The sequence below is a fragment of the Nannospalax galili genome, unplaced genomic scaffold, assembly GCF_000622305.1.
Source record: "Nannospalax galili isolate Female #2095 unplaced genomic scaffold, S.galili_v1.0 scaffold449, whole genome shotgun sequence".
NCBI lineage: Eukaryota > Metazoa > Chordata > Mammalia > Rodentia > Spalacidae > Nannospalax > Nannospalax galili.
The window spans coordinates 1,925,802-1,950,225 of NW_008360312.1; the positions used below are offsets into that span (position 1 = coordinate 1,925,802).

Below are 24,424 nucleotides of genomic sequence, written 5' to 3' on the forward strand. Positions count from 1 at the left end.
GGTGGCTGAGACAGCAGGAATTGCAGAGTAACAACAGGAGCCCAGAGGCTCTGCTGTTCAACTTGCATCTCCGTCCTTAGAACTTCGGCTCTCATACCTACTCACCACTCAAAATCTTCTTTTGAAAACAAAGCAAGAATATACAGAAATTCTAAAGAAAATACATGATCTGAAATACTTTACTGAATATCAAAATGAAATTTTGTTTCATATTAGACATAAAAACCTTATTGAAGGAAAACATTTTTGTATCATATACATAAGATGAAAATTGACACCTTATTTCAACTGTTTCTAGGCATCTAAACTAAGTTGGAAGAAGACTGTAAACGAAAATCAGCAGCAGGAGTTCTACAGTATGTAGCCTGCCCAAATGCCAGCTATTTAGACAGCACAAGCTGTCATTACTAGTGCACTGGAGATAAATACTGCTTTAGTGATGGTTCTTTGATGGCTGAAACTGTCTTACTACACTTATTCCTCACTGATTTTTAATTCTTTAAAAAGCTACCAACACGTTATGGATCTTTGGTTATATTAGGATAATATTTCTTAACTGACATTTTTTCTTTACTATTTTCACAATAAAATTATATATGTATAAAAGGTATTCATAAGTTTCTAACTTAAAAAGCCCATCTGTATCATATATCTTAATTTATTTTAGACACATTTTATAGCTTAAAGCTTTAAGAAAAATAAATTTGAAGTTAATTTCTAGACTCCAATTATCACCTATAAACAAAAATCATAAGAAAACACACAAAGAAATTGAAAATTAAAAAACATAAAAACAAAGTAATATGCATTTTTCTACTGAACATCACCTTTAGGGATTTTGCCACCTGGATATGGTTATCATAGACTAAGATGTCTATTGTCAGATTCTGTAGCCGTTGAATATGACTTAAATCACCTTCGAGAACAAGGTCTTGTATTAAGACTCTCCAGGATGGAAATGGTGTCCTGGTGCCATCCCATACCTGCCGTGAGAAGGGAGGAGAGGAAAGTTTAATGATCCTCATGGAAAAAACATTGATGCTGGTTTAAAAATAAATCTATGTATGCTTTTACATATTTTTAATACTTTAAAATGAGAGGCTACATCATTCTGTGATTGTGAAAAGGTGTTAAAAAAAATCACTGTTAAGAAATCAGACAAAGCAATAACCTGTTAACCTTATGTGTTTTCTCTTCTGTTCAAATGCATTAAATTTATACAGACCGTGTATACATATTTTACAGATACTCTGTACAAAATGGATTTATATTCTGCTCTTCCCATTTTAAATTATTTTTGAACATTTTATCAATTAAACTTTATCCTAAAATAAGATTTTTAAATGTTTCCCTATTATTTTATGACATGTAAAGACACACATTTATTTCAGCAGTCTTTGTCAGTTTGTTTTTTAATTTTCTGCCATTTTGTTCATTCAGGGACAAGGTCTGCAGCAGAGTGGTAGAGTCTGGCATGAGTGACTAGCTGGTATGAGCCCCAGCACTGCAGAAAAAGAAGCCAGTCAGCAAGTACTCATCACGTACATCAGCCCTTTTTGGCCCGTTTGCTAAGTTTCTTAAGATAAATTCCTAGTCCAGTGTTAGAAATGTATCCTCATATTTTATTTCACTTTGCAAAGGTCTAGGAAAGCACTTTAAATGTATAGTGTATTAATATTGGATTTTACAAATATAAGTTAGTGAAAGTGGGGTGCTAGATAAAGAAATAAATGAACTGTGACGTAATTATCTTGAGATGCAGGAACATGGTCACAGGTGAACATGTACTACCCTTGACTTAAGAAATGAGCTAGATGGGCTGCAGAGGTGGCTCAGTCATTAAGAGTACTTGCTGTGCATGCAGAGGACCCTGGCTTGGTTCCCAGCACCCATATGGTGGCTCACCCTGGCCTGTAACTCTTGTTCCAAGGCATCTGACACCCTCTTCTGGCTTCAATGGATGGGCACGAGGCACACATGTGGTGCACATACATACATGTATGCACACACATATACATATAAAGTAAATCTTAAAAAAATAAATATGCTACCTATGCTACTTCAGTTTTAACATGCGATACATTATGCCCTAAAGGGCAAAATAAATAAGTACCCATAACTTTGACATTAAGAGTAAACTGCATGCACGTGCACAAATATACATATGGATGATATTAATTCTGGAACTTTTGCAGTATATCAAAAGTTAATTTGTTAGGCATTTGTACAGTGTATACAATCTTATTTTTTTCCTAATAGGTAACTGTCATTTAATTAACTTGACTGACTTGAAATGTTAATGTTCCTTTTATGATGCTTAGAATTCTTATGTGCCAAAGGTAAAACTATTTTCTATTAACCAATCATACAGTAATATTAACTGCTATAGTTCTGTGATATATTTTAATAACTAATCTGGAAGTCCGATTAGCCTTTGTCAAACTTTCCTAGTTTTATTCTTTATCTTTATATTCCCTACTAAACTTCAAAAGCAAACTATATTAAAATATGGTTTTAATTAAAATTTCATTTTAGTTAAAAACACATTAAGGAGGAATTCTTTGACACTTGAAATTTTAATTTAAATTTCATAATAACATTTTGTAGCTTTCCTTATATAAAAAGATAATGCACCAACTTTGTTTCAGTTTCATTGCTAGTTTGAAAGGATTTTTGGTTCATTATGTTATTTTTATTACTGATACCTAGGAAAGCAACATATAAAAATGTTTTAAACTAGTTATCCTGACTAATAAAGATTCCTGCTCTACTTCAGGACTGTGAATGAGGATCCTGGCTGGACATGATGCTTCCTGAACAGCAAGCAGGCATGTTTTCAAGTTCCTGCTTGAGCTCTGGTCCCAAAGTGACAGGCTGTGATCTGGAAGTTTAAGCCAAATAAGCCCTTTACCCTCCTAAGGTGCTTGTGGTCAGAGCGTTTTGATCACAGCAATAGAAATGAAACTCAAAAACAAGGCTGCTGGAAAAACTGAAGTGCGTGCATCGTGACTGCTCAAAAGAGACGAAGGTTACTATTGTCCCCAAGCTGAAAATCAAAGATTCATATTAGTTTGGATACTGATCAATTATCATTTAGGCAGAATACTATTTGCTCTCCTTTGATTAAAAATAAATGGATTCAAAAACGTATCTGATCCAAAAGAAATTCAACATCAGGTTCACTGCCCTTTAATAGGGGCCCAGATCTTAGCAGACTTCCTGAGAGTGCCTGAATCCAGCCTCTGCATGGTTCTGCATGGTTTGAAGCAACCTAAGTAGACCCCAACTGACAAGTGGATAATGAATATGTGGTACATTTACACAGCAGAGTTCTACTCAGTGGTAAAGAAAGATGAAATCATGAAATTTGAAGGTAAATGGATGGATGATATACTAAGTGAAGGAACACAGTCTCAGGAAAAAAACGAGGTATGTTCTCCCTCATTTGTGAATTCTAGCACCAAATCCTTATATGTGAGTATATATCCTGATGTAACTGCAGGAACCTGGAGAATGGAAAGGAACCAGGGGGGCAAAGAGAAAGAAGGAACTGAGAGAAAAGAACAGTAGGAGACAGGTGTTACTAAAGGAGAAATGGGTAAAATGGGTTATTTAAATGGGAGGGGGAGAAGGAGGGTTATACAAGGAAGCTTGGGGATAAGGAGAAATAGGAACTCAAGAGATGTGGGGCCATACGAGACAGGCATTATTAAGGGAGAAATAGGGAAAATGGGGATAATTTAAATAGGGAGGGTGTGGAGGGAGAGTCAGATGGGGAGAGAGATAGAGGAGAGATAAATACTTTGCTAGTGTAAAAAAACAGAGGAAATCATTAGTCCAAAAACCCACTAAAAATTACACATACAATATCTCTATATGAGTCTGTGTGCATAGCTGATGGCTACATAACAAGAAACAGTGCCAGAGAGGAGAAACCTTCCTTTTAGTTGTTGGCCAGGGTATCCAAGAGACTCCCCAAATCACAAGCCTATTGTCACAGTCCTTGATTACGTCCTAGAACTTGAAAGCTAGCTCTCATAGCTTTGGGGAGCACTACCCAAGCTGCTAAGGGAGAACATCAATCAATGGTCCAACCCCAACTTCAAGGTCTAATAATGACATCAATAAGCAGCACAACAAACAACATTGGTGCAGTGGTGGCATTTTTATCTTGGGGGGTAATCAACAGCTACCTAACTGGACTTAAAGTCCCCTCAATGGAAAGATATTCATATGTGATGCTGTAAACATAGCCAAACACACACAGTAGAGAGATTTCCTTAGAGAAAACTTCAAGGCAGTTACAACCCTAGACAAATATAATTTCTTACTATGTTCAAAATAGGGACTTTATATTTACAGACAAGTATCCCAGTCAGCACTCATCAAAGAAGCTTCTTTTGCAATAGATAGAGACTATTACAGAGTTTCACAACTAGTCATATATAAAGACTGTCTGTGAATTGCCCAAGTCTAAGTACACAATCTACAGTGCAACCTCTACATGTAAGGCCCACAGAACATAGAACAAGGGGTAAAGAGAACACTAATGCATCTCTCAAATCTCATCAGTGAAGCTCCCTCATGCAACAGGAACATAAAAGGTCACAAATGGCCAAAGTATAGAGGATAAGAGTCTGCAGAGTGTAGGTCATTGGGCAGGACTACTATATTAAATTCCACCCACCCAGGGCTCAGCAACCATTGCAGAAGAGGGGATGGAAAGACTGTAAGAGCCAGGGAGGAGGTACAAGACCATTACGGAAACAGAGTCCTACAGGTTCCTGGGACCTTGCTCACATGAACCTACGGTAATTGTGTCAGCATGCACAAGAACCATGCAATTTCAAGCAGATGAAAACCCAGCACAGGATTGTGGAAATGGGCAGCAGGCCCCAATCTTAGTCGAAAAATTAGTGGCAACTGATTACTGCTGGGTGAGGAACAGCTGATCTTCTTAAAGGGAACAATTCTAGATAGACTGACTAGACCTCAGTGGATGAACTTGAACTAAAGGATGTCTGTTAACTAACTTGACTCAATAGGCCTTAACACAAATGATGACTGCATGAATTCCAGTGTGGGGGTATAAGGGGTGCAAATGGGGAAGAGGGTATAAAGGTTATTAAGATGTTCTGTATAAAATACAAAAAAATTAAATAAAAAAATTACAAACAAAAAAGAAATTCAACATCAGAAACAACAGTTAAAAAAAAAAACATTGTAATTCTATTCCCCCAAAGAAAGAGTAAATAACAACATGTATGCTTCCCAGGATATTTCTGCTATTTTACACACATTTCTGTAAGTAAAGATATACAACTAAGTAGATTATTATTAACGTCTATTTCAACAAGTCTAAGCTTTTCCCTAGTCTGGACTGTAAATAAGAAAAATAATTGCTCTAAATATACTTTTTCACATATTTGAAATTATTTGAATAAAAAAAAATCATGAAAATAAAAATGTCAAGTGCTACTTCAAAGACTTTTGAGACCCAGTACTAAACTGTTCTTTAGAAAGCCTAGCTTTCTTATATTCACTTCTCAATGCTGTATTCTAAAACAAATTACTTGATTTTGTGCAAACTTCAAGATTGAGCCAGCCAAAATTCTAGCATGAATTTTGGGAAAAGAGTATAAGGCTCCATCCCTAACTGAGGAACTACTGGCAGTTCGTAGCTGATGAGGGAGGGAGGATCATCATTTTTCTTTGTGTGTGTGGCCAACAGTAGGCTGCCCATGTTCCAGTGGCTCCATGCACCAAATGGTCTCATAGTCATGCATACATGGACAATACTAAGTAGACAGTGGATTATTAAAAAAAATGTAGAGGATAAGAAGTTGGGAGGGGGACATTATGGTAGTTGGGGTGAATTGGAAGAGGGGAAACAGGAGGTAAATATAATCATATTTCATTGTATACATGCAGGAGATTCTCGAAGATATACTTTCATATCCATGTTCATTGCTGCTCTAGCTAGGAAATGGAAACAGTCTAGCTGTCCATCAATCCTGAGGAGTGGATAATGAAAATGTATTACATATATACAATGGAATCTTATTTGGCTGTAAAGAAAATGAAACTATGGAATTTGCAGGTAAATGGATGGAGTCAGAAATAATCTTTCTGAGTGAAGTAACCCAGACCCAGAAAGACAAATGTCACATCTTTTCTCTCACACATGGCTGGAGCTTTGAATCTTTAGTGTATTTAAATTGGAGTACTAACAAAAATCAGGAAACTATTATGGGGCAAAGGAGGGGGGCTTTCATGGGAAGAGAGCTAGAACACACTTGGTATGAAAGGAAAATGAGGAATAGTAGAATAGAAAGGGTCAAGTGGGGAGTGGGTGGGAAGCCAGAGTAGAGGAGGAAGTATGGGAAGGGATAACTAAGACTAAACACCTATGAGAAAGCCATGTGGAAGCCTGCTACTGCAGAAGCCTACTAAAACATAAACATATACAAATATAAAGAGTTTGAATGCAGTTAGCCAATAACTGGAACCAATGGTTCTCCCAGATACCATAGGTTATCAAATGAAAAGCCCAGTGCTGGTTTCTTCTTCTGGAGTCATTGGTCAGTGGAGTTCCACAGTCCCCCAAAACATTACAGTTTATTGCCACTGCTCTTGGTCACCCTCTATAACTCGATGATAAGACACTATTATTGAACATGCTGCATACTTGAGGCATAGAGCATGGAGAAATCAACTTGGTACCAATCTGGAAGCTTTGTCCCTACTGCCTAGCTTTCATAGTGCTGGAAGGTGCTAGGTACGCTACCAGGGGAGAACAGCAATCATCAGTTTGATTCAGGTGTGAATCCTGCAATCTCAATAATAAGCAGCCTAGCAAGATGTGTCTACTTGTGCAATAATGGCCAACCACTTCCTGATTGGATTTCAGGCCTGCTCCCCAAGGAGCACCATTAAGAGGGACAAGACCCATGGCTGGGTAGCCCATAGAGCCTAGGGAAGAACTTACTACTATTATTCTGATAAATGAACCCAGTCTTAAGCTGACACCTAAAGATGTAATGTTAACCAATAGACTGATTACGGTATCTTTCAACCCTCATCAGAGAAGCTTCTTCTTCTTAGGTGTATTAAAGATTACATGGCATTTATTTTAGTCTTTTTTTTTTTTTCCTGGCTAATTTTAAAACAAAACTAGAACCTCAACAAACATTTTTAAATTATATATAAACGCCTCATAAACCAGGAAATGAAAAGACATGGGGAAAAAAAAAAACTTAATGGTAATAGACCAAATCACTAATAACATACATTCGATCAAATTATAAATTAATTAAAAGGCCTTGAAAAAATTGAAATGATGAGTTCCTAACATAAGACCCTCATTTCTGGGGGTGAGAGAGATGGCAGGAGCACTGGCTGCTCTTGCAGAGGACCCAGGTTCAGTTCCCAGCACCCGCATGGAAGCTAACAATCATCCATAATTCCAGTTCCTGAGGATCCCACATACTTTGTTGGCCTCCATGGGCATTGCATGACAGGAGTACACTTACACACATGCAGACCAAATATTCATACACATAAAATAAAAATAAAAAATAAATATTTTTAAGGAGCACACACTGCTCTTGCAGAGGACCTGAGTTCGCTTCCCAGCATTGATGTCATGCAGCTCAAAACCACCTATAACCCTAGCTTCAGGGAACCTGACTCCCTCTTCCGGCCTCTGTAGGCACTCTCACTCATGTGCACATGTACACAGGCACACACACAGACACAGATACACACAGACACACACACAGACACAGACACAGACACACAGACACACATACAGACACAGACACAGACACACAGACACACACACAGACACAGACACAGACACACAGACACACATACAGACACAGACTTCCTGGCTAATTTTAAAACAAAACTAGAACCTCAACAAACATTTTTAAATTATATATAAACGCCTCATAAACCAGGAAATGAAAAGACATGGGGAAAAAAAAAAACTTAATGGTAATAGACCAAAACAGTGAGTGAGTGACAAAGTAGTTGACTTTTGCAAAGCAGCAGAAATATTCACACAGATGTGTCATTAAAGAGCTAGAAGTCTATGTTTTATTACTATTAAAATAAGGAACAAATATAGCTTACCAATAACTTCAGTATTTTTCTTTATTTTTTTGTTTTGTAAATTTGTTTTCATTGAATTTTTGTCTATTTCATACAGAACATCTCAGTCAGTCTTAATCATCTTTATAACCCGCTCCCCACTGGCACCCTCCTTTAGCCCCTCTACTGGAATTCATACATTCTGTCATTTGTGTTAAGGCCTACTGTATAATATTTTGAAACATATATCTGATATCACTTTTTTCCTGAAGTGCAACATAGACAAAAATGCAAGAGTAGAGCTCCATGAACAGTGAGGTTTACCAAAAATAGTTCATTAAATTTTAACTCAGTATAATACACAGTATGCAAGCACTCTATCAGAAGGCTGTGAACTCTTTATAGACAGGTGGCATCTAAATCACAAATTCAAGGAGTTGAAATGATACCTTTAGAAGAAATGATGTTCCATCCACTTCTGCTTTGCCCAAGAGCTGACAAGTCAGGTCATAATACTGCATTGGCTGAACATCACACAGCTGCACTAATGTTGAAGAAGGTGAAATGTGGGTGGATGCCCAAACCCGTAAGGCTTCTACCATTTTGTGGTCCTGAGCAGTGAAGTTAAAACACTTGCTTGAAGTACGTGGTATGACAGGAGTCCCTAAAGTTCCTTCAAATGTCAAAGATGCAAAACCAGAGCTGTTGATTCCCTGAGGCTCATTTTTATATACCTGGATCTAAGACAGGGGAGCCAAGCAGAAAACAAAACAGCTTACTGAAACAAAACTCAAGAAGCAAGAAACTCTACACTGCAAACATTTCTAGTATAACAGTACTTTTTACTATTTTTCATTTAGTTTATGAAAAAATAATCAATTGTTATATTAAGATATGTAAGTACACAATTTTAAAACACTAAAGGAATTTTACTTTGTTGTTGTTTTGAGACAGGATCTCTTGTATTCCCAGCTTGCCTAAATCGCTATGTAGACAAAGCTGGCATCAATCTCACAGGGATCCACTTGCCTCTTCCTCCTGAGTGTTGGCATTAAAGGCAAGTGCCACCACGCTCAGCATAGATGCTTTATACTTTTAAAAAGCTCAGTAATAGTTTTCCTAATCTATTTTACTTTCTGTTAGCTGATTTTTTTCCCCCTATAGTTTTAATTTCAATTTATTTGGGACTTTCTGTTACACAGGAGGATCCTTGTGTCTCAGTCTATGCTGAATCTCTGTAGTTCTACTAGATACTCCATAGATTCCATATCCCACTTCCTTATATAATTTATAATATAAAACAGCAACTTTTTGGTGGTGTAATCTGATTTAATCATGTCATCTCTCCATTACTATTACCTCACAACAACATTGTTGTTGTTTTGCTTGAACTAATCATTGAGCTTTTAGTGGCATCACTAGAATAGAAAACTCCTTCATATTTACTCATTCTCTTTGCACTTCCTAACAAGTTTCAGGCTGGTAGGGCTCAACTCTGGATTGTGTACTGTCCTTTACTATTTCTTGGACTGAGATATGCTGACCCTTGCTTTCCTTTATAAAAAAAAGTCTTCATTTTGCCTTATGTCTGAAGAATATTTTAGCTAAATATAAAATTCTAGGTAAATGAATTTTTATCAAAATTCACTGATATTGTTCTCTTGTACATAATGTGTTATTTATCTTCCAGCTGATGACTATTATCACTGTTTTTCCATGGTTTCTCTGTGCTTTGCTTATATGACTTTTCAAAATTTGGCCTTTATTGCTAAAAATATAGATATAATTCTCATTCACATTTTTTCTTCTGCATTTTAAGTCATATATAACATTACTCGATATTATTATAAAAGAACATTAGGATCAATTATCTTCTATTTAGAACTTGTTCTATATGGTAGGCAATTTCTCTGGATTTATCCTTATCAATCTGCTATTTCTAATCTTTATTAGCCCATCCAAATTTTTCATGTTGCTCCTTTTAGATATTGGATTTCCATTTGCCTCTTTTTTAGTTTTTACTTCTCTTTGAGCTGCTGATTTTCTTTTGACTCATTTAACATTTTCTTATAATCTGCTGAACATATATATGGCTTAAATTTTGGGGAAAAAATGATATCTCCCTTAAAATTACTGTTTCATAACCCAACATCTGGGCCACTGCAAAATTGGTTTGGAAAGTCCATTTGCTTTTTTTTTAACCCTTTTTTTCTAACTGCAAGTAATATGCTCTTATATTCATGTCTAGTATTCTTTATTAGACATTAGAGTGTGGCATTGTGAAGGTTCTGAATTATGCTACTTTCTTCTGATAAGAGTTTTGTTCTTTTGAGAAATTTCCTTGCTGATTACCTGAAAATGATGAAAACTCAATTTTGCATTGCCCAGGGTGACTGCCAAAGTCTTTCCGCCTTAGTGAGCCACACCCTGCAAGTGCCTTTTTTTTTTTATAGAAATTGCAGGTTTTGTGTATGAGAACTTGCAGAATATTGTACAAAAGGTCTACCTCTAGGATGATGATATTTGTAAGGTAGGGCTTTGTGCTCTTACTTAAATGTCCGAGGAACTTGTTATGGCTTGAATGTTAAAGGTCTCCTACAGGCTTATGTTTGTGAATACTTGGTTCCCAGGTATTGGAAGTTATGGAACTTTTTGGACATGAGGTCTACGTGTTGAAATCAGGCCACTCACTAGGGGATACTCACTAACTCTAGTTCTGGTCTTATACTCTGTGCTACTTGTTCTGGCAGTCAGGTAAGGAACAATGCCTCCATGGGGTGAGCCACTAATATTTCTACTATCATGGACTATAATCACTCTGAAACAGTGAGCCAAAATAAGCCCTTCTTTCTATATGCTCCAAATGTCGGGTATTTTGTCACAGTGATAAGGAAAAATAATATAGTGTTAAAGAGGTACTTTTAAAGAGATACTAACAAGGTTATTTATCTCTGACTAGTCTGGACCTCCAGCATCTCTACTGCTAGCTCTCCACTATCTATTTCCTGTTTAATCTCAATTCCTATAATGCAGAAGAACCTGCAGTCCTTAAGTAATATTGCTCTTCACATGCACAGCTTTCAGTCAAGCATCCATGAACAAAAACTCCATTCATCAGCTAGGTAGACTACAGGACAATGCCCTTTTATATATCTTTTCCCACTCTGATATCTTGTCTTGAAGATGCAAATTCTTTTAGTTGCACTGAATCTTGATCTTTGCCTCCTAAGCTTACTGGGACTATACTGCTTAGCTTCAGGAATTTAAACCACCAGAGTAACATAACAAGACCTCTGTTTCAAAAATTTAATTAAAAGGAAGTTACCAAATTGTTCATTTCTATCCTTCACAAATTCCATACGGAAACTTGATAGCATCAACTATACTTGGAAGGCAGCTATGCTCACCACTATACCACCAACGCCTAGCATCAACTATATCTGGACGTGAGAAGACAAACTGTAATCAGTTTGAATTGAATTGAAACTTCTAATATATGTGGGGAAAGAAATACAAGGAATCTATTTAAAAGAAAAGGTATCATGCTACAAATAGAAGTCTGATACTATTTACATTTCTTATCTGTTGAGCTGTTTAATGTCATGTTTAACAAGGGAAACATATAATTAATGATAACTAGTTTTGGTGAACAATACAGATTTTTTGTCTGAGACATGTAGGTTGAAAGAGGTTATGACTGTACCTTAAGCCTGTGAAAGCGAACAATATCTCCAATTTTATAAATTATTGGAAGGGCTTCATAGCTTCTACTGAAGAGTAGGCAAGTCAACTTAACATTTGTCTGGTCCACAATTGTTACAACTGAGCAATAATCTGGAAAACACACACACACACACAAATTTAACAAGAATTTAAGTATTTCAAAGTCTATGATAAAATAAAAACGTGCTTACTTAAAAACACTAAGCAAATCTTACTCTTGCCTATAATTAAGTCTTCTAAAAAAGGATCAAATACAGACTTATTTTGGCTCTTAATATATACTGCCAAATTAATCTGTAGAAGTGTTCCACAGAAATTAACTTTAAATTCAGACAAACAAAAATAAATATTCTACATAACTATTCTGGAGAATAACTTTTTATATTACTTTGTAGTTTTAAACTCATGAAACAGAAAGAGATATTCATCAAACAAAATGTAGTTCAAAAACCAAACATAACAGAGTGAGACCTGGAGGAGTAACAGGATAATGGGGTAGACTATTTGCTCAGCACAGAACAGGGCAATGGGCCCCATCCTCAGTACCATTAAACAAAACAAAACAAAACAAAACATAGAAACAGTAAAACCAAAAGAGTATAAATGTAGAAAAAGAGGTGAAAAGTCCTATTTGTAAGCATAGACACATCATCAGGTAGTTTTATAAACCCAACAGTTTTGAGTAAACATAAAATACAAATGACCAATTCATAGAAAATTATAAATAAGTCAAAAGGGATAATTGTGTTTTAATCTTGCAGAAAATGTGTGTTTACAGGGTAATAGTAATTTTAATATTATGGTAATCAAAACTATAATAGATGCTGCTGTAATTCAGAAAATGACATGGTAAGATCATGCACCAACTTACTGTCTTCTCCAGGACCTTAGTAACCAAAGCACTGAGATAGAAAATAACTCAAAATAGTGAAGGGAAGGAAAGAGAAGATATGAACATATTTCAAGAAGATGGAAAAGAAATTAGTTAAGGGACAAAATTTAAAAGGAGGTTGAAATCCTTAATACACAGAAAAATGTTCCTCAACAATTACCCTTCCTCAGAGTCAACTTCAACAACAGAACATCTTCAGATAGCCAAGCACAGTTTTTTTTAGTACTTAACACCACAGGCTATTTTCCAAGGAAGTTGTACTGATAAACTGAGAAGTGCCAAGACCTACCACATGGACATTAATACCCAAAATAAATTACTGCTCATCACTAAATTAAGGAATTTTAGCCTGTTCCGCAGTTTTCCTCCCACTTACTTAACATCAACACTTTTAAGTTATATGCACTATAGGAATGACTTTCACAGTATGGACATAATATGGCCTAGTCTTTTATGTAACTGTTACTGTTTATAATGTAAACAAGCTCTCTGAGCAATGTGCTCTTCTTCTAACCTGAATCCCTCAGGATCACTCCTTGCCCTCCATACAAGATAATGAACAAATGTATTCATGAATGTCTGAAATATCAAAGGGTTGAAAGCAGCATGCCTATTTCACTGAAAGCAATAAAAAAAAAAAAATGGAGATGTCTGTTTGTAGTTGTAGGATATTCTAGACTTAGGGATCAAAGGGCAAGATTCTCTGATAAGAGTGGGTCCTGACTTCTACTTCCCCATTTCATGCTGGAGACACTGTCTAGATGAATGAGCAAACTTGCTGGAGAGTCCAGTTCCAACAGACATCTGAAAGAATGGGTGCTTGACAGTTTGGGTCCCTGGCCTTAGGAATGCTAAAAGTCAAGCTGATTCTTTTTTAAACATCATTATAATGTGACTTAGAAACACCACAGTGCACATGCAAGTATTATTAATATCTAACAGACTTCTCATTCAAAGAAGAGTGTTGTGGAAAAATGAATGACTTAAATAAAATAAAGACACACAGCAAGAGCATACATAATACCTATATATAAAGAGCAGATTAGGCATAATGGTGCAAGCCTGTAATGTCAGCAGTCAGGAGGGAGTGGGAGGAGTAACCCCAGTTTGAGGTCATCCTGGACTACATGGAAATTTCAAGGCTAGCTTGTATTGGCTATAGAATAGAATTTTGTCTCAAAAACACCAAGGGCTGAACATGAAGGTCAATGATAGGCCAACTGCCTAGTACAAAGCTTTCTCGACTTTGCTTTCCAAGAAAGAGAACTTCTTCATGGACATCTGGATATGGCACAGATAGTTCTCCCGATAAATCAAGTCCTTGAATATATAACTTGGTCCAAAACTCAGGCCACTTATACCATTACCTTAGGAATACAGACTTATCTGTATGTTTTTCTGAATACACCTTAAAGAGAATTCATGTAGAAAGACTATGCATGGTACCATTCTCACCACTACCCCACAGGGCTTGCACCATTATGCCTATCTTGCTCTTTACTTATATATAGGTATTATTTATGTTGTTGGTGTGTATCTCCTTTGGTTTGTTCTATGCTTCGTAAAGGAGTCAAGGAAAGTTGAATACTTTGTAAGGAATCCAAGAGCAAAAGAAGACATAAAAACCCTGATAAATGTGCCTACATTGTACAGACTGCTTCTGCTAAGTTCTGTATCCCAGGCTAACAGAGTCAGAACCAAATAAATGTTGATATTCCATTCTTTAAAATTTACCTCAGCAATACTGCTCATATAACCTTCCCCTAAATCAACCAACTTGTAAAAATCTGAAGAAGACAAGCACAAAAACTAAGCTCTCAAAAACAAAGAAAATTACCATAAATGAATGACAGAAAAATCTTCCCATAAAGAAAAGCTCATTAAAGGCCTTAAATGACTACACCAACACAAACCACTGTGAAATTAAGAGAAAAACATATGTAAAGGAAAATGTCTAAAAAAGACCACAGGAAATAAAATACATCATTTAAACAGAAAGAAAAAGTAGATTAACATGAAGCATTGTCATCAACATGACTGGTGCTAGAGGAAGCAGGAAACACAAAAAGATGTAAGAAAACATTTGGTCCAATTGTGAAGTAAACAGAAATGTAGCACAGATATGGACAAAACATGGAAAAAATACATAGGGTCATGGTTACAAACAAACTAATACATGCTACTATTTTGATAACAGGAAAGTAAAAGCATATCTCACAGAAGGATGGATGAGAAAGCAAAGCAGCAGTAGAGAAAAACAGTAACATTGACTATAACCAAAGGATAAAGAACAGATCATAAATATATCACTTAAAATTAAAGCATCAGTGCTGGGAGCATAATTCACTTGGTAGAGTGCTGGTAGTTTGCACGAATCCCTGGGTTTGATCCCCAAGAGTCCTAAAAGCCAGGCATGGTGGTGCACACCTACAATCCTAGCACTTGAGTAAAACAGAAGGATCAGCAATTCAAGGTCTTCTTCAGCCATATAGCACGATGTCCTGTGTTAAAAATAAATAGATAAGCAGAGAGAAGACTCAGTGGGTAAAAGCGCTTGGCTACCAGTCTGATGAACTGAGTTCAATCCCTAGGACCCCCATGGTGGAAGGAGAAAATTAACTTTCTGAGCTACACACAAACACACAGACACAGAGACACAGACACAGACATACACACACAGGCACACACACACACACACACACACACACACACACACAGAAACTGTGGTCTCCTAACCCCCAAATAAGTAAATACATTTAAAAAAAGCTATAAAGTGAACAATAAAGCTCAAAAGGAGCAAGATTTTCCACAGTAAATTAGATTTGATTATCTAAAAGAACTCAGCCTCTGAAAACAGTAATGGGTGGCTACATTACAACATCGTCACATCGGTATAGAAGTAAATGGAATGTGAAAACAAGTGAGGTAGGAACTGCACCTGAGCAGAAAGCAAATGCAGAGGCCAAAGCACATCTTTCAGCACCCTTACCAAGAATACTTGGAAATTATGGTGCAAGTCTGAAAAGGAAACTGTACCTCAGACTACGTGCAGTGTGTGAGGTCAAAGTGCAGTTTGAGCATAAACCAGTCACCTGAAGACAGAGCTAGAGGAAAACCTATCTGCTGAAAGAGGAGATCAACAAGAAACTCTGTCCAACTTTGTTAGGAATGAGTGAAAGAAAAAAGTAATCGTTCAACTTGGGGGAGAGCTGGCACCAAGACAGCCAATGACTCTTAATCACTTGGTTTTCCTTGTTTTTTGTTTTGATTTAGTGGTAATGTCATGCTGATTCTAAAGTTTAAATGAAGGAGCAAGGGGATGCTGATACAACACACTCACCGGGCATTGGAATACTCGTCCTGCTGAGAAGCAACAGTAAAAAAAAACTAAGGAAATCAGGAGAGAGTGGTCGTTTCAAAGGAAATATCCAGCAACATGATTTTTGTGACAAAGACAACAAAACATCATAGGTCTATGCTTGTACTTCACCTACATAAAAGCTAATTCTTAATGTATACATAGTATCTTACCTAAAAACACTAACCACAATTTGGCAACTATTCTTCTGAGCAGTAATATCACAAACTGCCTGGCATCTGACAAGCACACTTTCGGAAGCAGTATTTCTCAAAGACCATCTTGTGGCTAACTGTGCAGCTAGGTTTGCAAACAAACACCAAATACCAGCACTGCCCATGGTGTCACCAGACCTGTGAGGAATACCCTGTAGCTTCAGGCAAACACGAGGCTGCTTTGCCAGAAAAAGTAATGCACTTTGAATACAACACACGTACTTTGAAGATTATATGTTTCTTGCAATGTCACAACAGAGGACACACAAGAGCACAAGGACCACCAGCACACAAATCTAATCCAAGTTCCCATTAACAAGCTTGGTCTTTTCCCATTTTCCTTTGCTGGCAGCCTCTATAAAATTACATAAAACATACACATTTGCAACAGAATATGGAACTTGTTTTTCATGTTTGTACCAGACAACTATTTACCACTTATATTTATTTTATTTTCAGGTATGGCAATTCTATTTTATGCCTCTCACTTTAAATGCTCTGAAGTGATCCACTTTTATACATAGGAAATATAAGGGAAGAAGAAAAACGTAAATTTAGCTGGCATAAATAATAGCTGAATTACAATGCTGCTCTATAGCACCAGCTTTATAACACTAAGATTAATGATAAAAAAAAACTAGAAACTTTCTAAGTGAGGTTTAATCTAAATTTTAAAATACCAAAGAAAACTTTATTGGACTGAGAGAGCAGCAGCCTTGGTTGCAAGCACACACATGTACACACACACATAAACAAGGACACAATGCATGTTCCTTTCCCATCTCCCTCTCATTCTTCAAGAAGTAACTGTCAGTTTCAGAGTCACTGTAGGAGTAAACTGCCAACAGACAAGCATCCCAAGGGATGTCCAAACCAAAGTGTAATCACAACAGTTGGGAGTATCAGGTAGTTTATCCATGTACCCAGAGTTCTGGATGTAAAAAGATTGCTATGTGAGCTGAAAGACACATCTATGGAGAATTCTCTAGCAGCAACAGACTTGCCAGAGACTGATATCTCCACATCTGTGTGCTCTCATGTAAAGACATTGCCTAATCCACATGTGGTCCCCTTAAGAAATAACATGATTACGCTGAAAATCTTTGTATAGGTTGGATAATTTGGAAAGGGAGTGAATGGTAAACTCACATTACTGCAACAATGACAACAAATTTCACATTGTTGAAGCTTGGAACTGCAATCCTTCCAAAACCAGAATCTGCAAATGACAAAGGCCACCCCCATCCAGAGCAGAAGAGGCAAAACCACTTTCATGCACAACCTGGGTGGGATATAAGGGAGGGGGTTGTGGGCAATGTAGCCACTCAGAAAAGGCTGAAACTGCTTCCCAACCCTGGGAAGTTCTCCATCCTCCAATCTGCTCCACCAACCCACCACCTGATGAATGTGGACCAGTGGCTCACAGCAGGGAACCAAAGCTCCGGGTTCACAGGATGGAACCAGAGCTCCAGTTCACAGCAGGGGACCACAGCTCCAGCTCACTGGAGGAGAACATAGCTATAGCTCTTTGGAGGGGACTATAGCTCAGGCTCAAAGCTTCAGTTCACAGGAGGAGACCACCACTCTAGCTTCCAGGAGACGAGCAAAACTCTGGCTCACAAAAACAAGGTACTAGCCCTAAAGCAGGGAGCACAGCTCCAGATTTGAGGGAGGGGTCGACAGTTCCAGCTCACAGAAGGGGACTCCAACTCTGCCTCTGAGGACGGGACCACAGCTCAAAATTCATGGGAGAAGACCACAGTTCCACGATTATAGGAGGGGACCACAACACTGGTTCATGAGAGATCACAGCTCCAGGTAACAGGAGGGGACCAGAGCGCTGGTTCATGGGACGATAGTTCCGGTTCACAGGAGACAACCAGAACTTCAGCTCACAAGATGGGAACACATTGCTGTTCTAGGCTCATGGGAGACAACCACAGTTCCAAGTTTACAGGAAGGTATGCCCCAGCTTCAAGTTCACAGGAGGTGATTTACAATTCCAGGATCATAGGAGGGGGTCACAGTTTCAATTACACTGGTTCCTAATATTTTCCTGTCCCCATTGCTTTGTCTACCCAATTGTACTTGTGTTTGGCTTCTGTGCAGCAAAAGGAGGCAATTGTTACTTCCTTTTTCACTAAAGAAACATTAATATTGGAGAAAACCACTATTCACTCTTGCTCAAGTACACAGATCATGTGCTTTTTGTTTCTTTTTTCATGATCAAGGTTCTGGTTGGCTCTTTTGATGTCTGTGGTCTTCCTATGTTCCTCCCTGACCAGGGGAGACAGTAATGAGACATCTTCTTACTGGAGCTGATTTGCTGAGAGCCACCTCTGCTGCCATCTTGGCTCTTCAGTCATTTTCTTTCTTGCCAAGTCCTTTCTCACCTGTGCCTGATGATCAGTCTTAGGTCCTCCTTGGGGTTTGTCACCAGGGCATTGATGACTGGCTGCCCATGGGTGTGCATCTCAATGGCTGCCTGCAGGCCTAGCTCCTAGTAAGAGTGGTGTAAGGGGTGTATTAGTCAGGGTTCTCTAAAGAAACAGAACTGTAGAATGAGTAAACACACATATCAAAATCATCATCATCATCAATATATTGTTGCACTACCCGGACTCTATCCTGTAATTTAATCTAATAAATCCATGGATAGAGTCTGGGTAGTCCAACAACAACTGTCTCACACTGGAGAGGCTGAGAATCCAGTAGTTGCTCAGTTCACGAGGCTGGATGCTGCAGTAGTCCCAATCTAGTGCTGAAGGCCTGATGGATTCCCAAGAGATCTCCTAGCTTTCAGTCTACGCTGGAATTTGAAGAAGCTGGTCACAGCAGCAAGATGAACTCACCAGTGAGAGAGACGGTGAGGGGCAACAAAGCAAGACCTTCTGTCTACCATGGCCTTTTATATGGGCTGTTTCATGTCTACATTTAGGGTGTGTCTTCTAGCTTCAGATGAGCCAATCAAGAAAGTCTCTCATTTCAGTTAATCCCAGATTCAGTCAAGTTGACACATAGGATTAGCAATCACAGGGGGCAAGGCATGGTGGAGTGCTCACAGCTGCATCCTGGAGGTCTTTGCAGCCTCCCCACCTCTAGCCCCCAAGAGATGGAAGGGGACAGCCCAACCACCCTATGCTAAGTTATTACTCCCAACTTTCACTTGGATTAAATTTTCTCTTTTGTAACTAATACTACCTGTGATTTTTAGCAAGTATGGACCAAAAAGATCTCCAATGTGCTCAAAAATTGTATGAACATGATTTTGTTATTGTATACAGGAAGGGCACAATGAGGAAGAAAAGAAAAAAGGGGAAAAATCCATAAAATGGGCTTTTATGAAAGCAAAAGATAAAAATCTAACTGTTTCTACATCTATCTATACATAGTGATTAGTTAGACGTGTACGATTTTTTTATAGGGGTGGAATGCAAGCTATCTAAGAAGAAAAAGTTCCTGAAATATTAATAGACCTTTCTTTGCAGTTTAAATAAATCTATTCAAAATTTAAACTTCTTTAGGAATTCTCTCCACTACCCTCCAAAGCTACAGATCTCAATTGTGGTTAGTATGTAATATCTTAATAGTGTCAATGGTTTACTTTATTTCATACTTTTCCTGTCCAAGTTAAAAAACAATTAATACACAAGTGAATCTAATACTTATACCTAGTGTCAACATATAAGCATCCTTCAACAAAAATATTAGGGGCTGAAAAGATGGCTCAGCAGTTAAAAGCACTGCTGCTCTTGCAGAAGACATGAGGTTGGGTCTGATAAATTAATACACAAGTGAATCTAATACTTATACCTAGTGTCAACATATAAACATCCTTCAACAAAAATATTAGGGGCTGAAAAGATGGCTCAGCAGTTAAAAGCACTGCTGCTCTTGCAGAAGACATGAGGTTGGGTCTGATGGGCTAACACCATCAGTAACTCCAGTTCCAGGGGATCCAGCACCCTCTTCTGTCCTCCAAGGGTATTGCATGGCATGGGTGCACTTAAATACATGCGGGCAACACACTCACAAAAAAATAAAAGTGTGATGCACACAGAAGGCCACGACTGGCCGAGTTTTAAAGAATAAGAGATTGTAGCATATAGGATAGGATTCCTGTATGGAACCTCGCCCACCCACTACTCAGGGACCATTGTGGAGCAGTGGGCGGAAAGATTTTAAGAGCCAGGTCTGGTTCATGAGCACAGGGAAGCAGAAGCTTCCAGGTCACTGGAAGCTTGCACATTTGAACTTGTGGCAATGGTGGCATCCAGCACAGGACCCATGCCAACTCAGTTAAACAAGGGTCCACATGAGAGGAAATAGGTGGAGGGCCAGCCCTACACTGAGAGCTATTGGAGACTGATTGCTTCTGGGTGAGGGAGAGTATGATTTACATATGACCACTAGATGGGCTGACTAGACTCCACTGGATGCATTTACACTGAAGGACATTTGGGTACAAATGCCTGAATGAACAGGACTTAACATGTATGGTGGATTACATGAGGTTTGGTGGGGGAATGGGGGAGGCATCTAAATTTGATTAAGAACTGTTGTATGAAATTAAAAAAGCTCAATAAAAATATAAAAAGAAAAAGTACTTTTTTATTTAAAAAAGAATATTAGATGAATATGGTACGGTTTCTTCTCACATGAAGTTTACATATTTCTTATACCAACTTATAAGGTTAGAAACTACCATTAAATCTTCACAGGCCAATGTTATTTTATGCCAGTTTTTGCTAACATGCAGAGTTTATACTCACTATACAAGTAATAATCCATCATGATACAGACAGAATTAACAATGCACACGACATTTTCCTAAATATATGGAAGCTGACATGTAAGTTTGGCACAGATGGACAGACACCCGAAACAGGATGTATATACTTGCTGGGCATTAAATTAGGCATTCACATTTTAAAGAAGTGATAAAGACAAGTTTGTTTTTTTAAAAAAAATAAATCTGAGACCTAACTCTGAAATTCAAAGTGTCCAGCAGAAGACTAGAAACTGAATTAATTTTTTAACACTGATTATAGCTTTTCCAGAGTTAAGCTAATTAACAAGGGAAACTAGATAATAGTAAGCATATTTAGTATAATAAAAATAAAAATCAGTACAATAAAAAGTACAGTTGTCTATATTCTAATGCACAGAAGTTGAATAATGGAGAAAAGCTGAATTAAGTAGTGGTTAACACTATCAAAGGCTTACTGCATTCAAGGTATCATGCTAAGTAACACACAAACACATAATATGATATATTTAAATGTAATCGCTTGACTTCTTACATAGCTGTATACAGCAGGGAATATTGTTTTAGCTACGAAACAAGAGAACTCAATTTGCTAAGGAGGCCAATAAAGTGTCCAAGTTCAAGTAAAATGTCTAAGTTCTAATATCTTGTAGGTTATAGAGCTGAGATGCAAGCTTACTATGCTTCACTTGTGTCTCCACGTTGCATGCTTTTAAAAAATATAATAATCCCAAGGTAAGTAAAATAGTGTACTGAAAATTACGATGGAGGCTTCTGAGTTTTTCTAAGCAGGTAAAACTATACTGTATCTCAACTGTGCTATTTTATTTACTGTTTCATCTATTTGATGTGAGATATAGTTGAGTTCCTTACAGAACAATTAACACATGAAACTTAACCTACAAAGTTAGATATTGTGCTGGATAGCTTTAGTTGTCAACCTGACACACCTGGGTAGAGGGAGCCCAACTGGGGAACTGCCTCCATTGGACTGGTCTGTGGCCATGTGTGTGGGGCATTTTCTTGACTTCTGAGTAATATGAGTGGTACCACCCCTGGTAAGGTGGTCCTGTATTGTGTGAAAAAGCAGGTTGAGCATGGGTCAGGGGAGCAAGCCTGTAAGCAGCATTTTGGCATGGCCTGCACTCCATCACCCACCTTCAGGTTCCTGCCCTAGTTCCCACCTTGGGCTCCCTGATGAACTGAGACCCGGGATATAGAAGACAAACCCTTTCCTTCCCAACTTGGTATTGGCCAGTGTTTTGTCACAGCAATGGAGAAGCACACTAGGAAATATACCAAGAACATCATCAGAGTCTATTAATTTATTCTTATGAATTTAGACCACTTCTCAATCCTGTGATCATTATGATTCATAAACTAAATGAAAACAAAAAAGAGAAGAATCAAAACACAAGTATCTCAGGGCTGAAGAGATGGCTCAGTGTTTAAGAACACTGGTTATTCTTGCAGAAGACCTGGGTTTGAATCCTAGCACCCACATGGCAGCTAACAACTGTCCAAAACTCCAGTCCCGGGGCCCTGAAAGCCTCTTCTGACCTCTGCGGGCATTGCACGACACAGGTGCACTTACCTACATGCAAGCAAAACACACATACACATAAAATAAAAATAAAAAGCAACAACAAAAAACTCCCCCAAACCCAAGTATATCATGAGGCATTTGAATAAAAGTAAAATTCCAAGGACAATCAGAGAGGATGCATGTTCTATGTGCAAGGCTACCTAAACAGGACTTGGTTGAGCTGCGAGTGTTAAGAGGAAAAGAGAATGCTTGGCACTATAAAACAGATGTTGGCAAGGTGTGGCCCTAAGGAATAACCTTTCCAAAGTATTCAACCCAGTGTTCATAAAATAATGTTTTCCCATTCATCAGTTAATACTAAGCTGCTTGACTTATGAAGGGATGAAACTGTGAGAATCCAATTCTTCTAAGAATACAACCCCACTTATAGGTAGAGAAATGAACAGGTGTATCAATCAATTTCTAGTTGTGAGAGTACAGGATGACAAAGTATCATCGACAAGGTTTTACAGATAAGACGATGCTTAAGAGAGTTTCTAATTAAATAACTTAGTTGTGTGAAGATGTTTGATATGCTACTAAAATAAGCTACACACACACACATGCACACACGAGTTTCTATTTAAATAACTGTTGTGTGAAGATGCTTGTCATGCTACTAAAATAAGCTACACACACACACACACGAGTTTCTAATTAAATAACTTAGCTGTGTGAAGATGCTTGATGTGCTACTAAAATAAGCTACACACATAATCATATGTATCACAAATGGTCTAAAAGTATTTAGCAATGTTTGTCAGAGTGGGGAGAACATACAGAAGACCCTTGAAAACTGTCAATGCAGAAAGCAGGTACTTTTCAATGAGAAAACACAGGCTAGGAGATTTAGCATAAGGTCTTCTCAATTCACAGAATTTACAAAGCAGAGCTGTTCACTCACTTTTAGAAAATCAATTCATGTTGTTACCTACAGCAAATATATGAAATTTGTAAAGCTTCTGAAGCCTGTGGAAGACACTGAAAAATCACTTAGTCTCTTTGTGCCATGATTTTCTTATATGAAAAATGGAGTAATAATAATATTCAAATCATAGGATTGCTGTGAGAACTGAGTAAGAGAATACATGCACTTGGCATGGTTAAGTGCCAGATAAATGCTGTGAGGCAGTCACAGCAAAAGCAACAGGATTTCTACTACTGTTCCTCAGAAACACTCTTGGAAACCAACATGTGATCACAGAATCTGTCACAGCAAAATATATCTACTCTCTGAAAATACTGTGCCAACCTGATCAAAGTTGACATACAAAAAGATTACAAAGAAAATCCATTTAATTTTTACTGGTATCTCAGTTGCTTTTAAATATGATGCTGCTGACCTTCCTGAAAAGAAAATTCATGATGAAAACAAAGAGAACTTCTAGGATTGAGGGTAAAAAATTAACCATTAACCTGTCTTATTTTATTCGGAAAATAAATTAAAATGACCAAAGGATAAAATAAGACAATCGCAATGATTCAAAAAGGTAATCAAGGGCCAAAAAGATCTAATATCTCACCTAAAACTCAAATGTAACAGACAAGAGGAGCAATGTAATTTGCCTATGTAGATTTTAAGTGCGTCGAAGAAGGGATCTACCAAACACACAAAGACCCAACAAAATACATTGTCAATAATCATTAGACAGAATGATAAAAGCATTTCTTGGTCCTATATTTTTTTTCTTCAATCTTTCACAAATGAAAACACAATGTTGAAGCTAATTTAATAGTCTATATGCTTGATAACCACGATCACTAGGAAAGGTTGTGAAAGCAGAAAGAA

General features: G+C 37.6%; 1 protein-coding gene across 4 annotated transcripts in view; it reads right to left on the bottom strand.

Annotated features, from left to right (window-relative positions):
• Positions 1-24,424, bottom strand: part of Pot1 (protection of telomeres 1) — a 111,100-nt gene that overhangs the window by 33,004 nt on the left and 53,672 nt on the right. For all 4 annotated transcript variants that reach the window (XM_008824880.3, XM_008824881.3, XM_029559493.1 and 1 more), the window contains 3 exons: positions 11,798-11,928; positions 8,544-8,834; positions 828-983 (listed from right to left, as the gene is read on the bottom strand). In XM_008824880.3, coding sequence (XP_008823102.1) covers positions 828-983; positions 8,544-8,834; positions 11,798-11,928 — 578 coding nt within the window. The remainder of the gene's footprint in view (positions 1-827; positions 984-8,543; positions 8,835-11,797; positions 11,929-24,424) is intronic.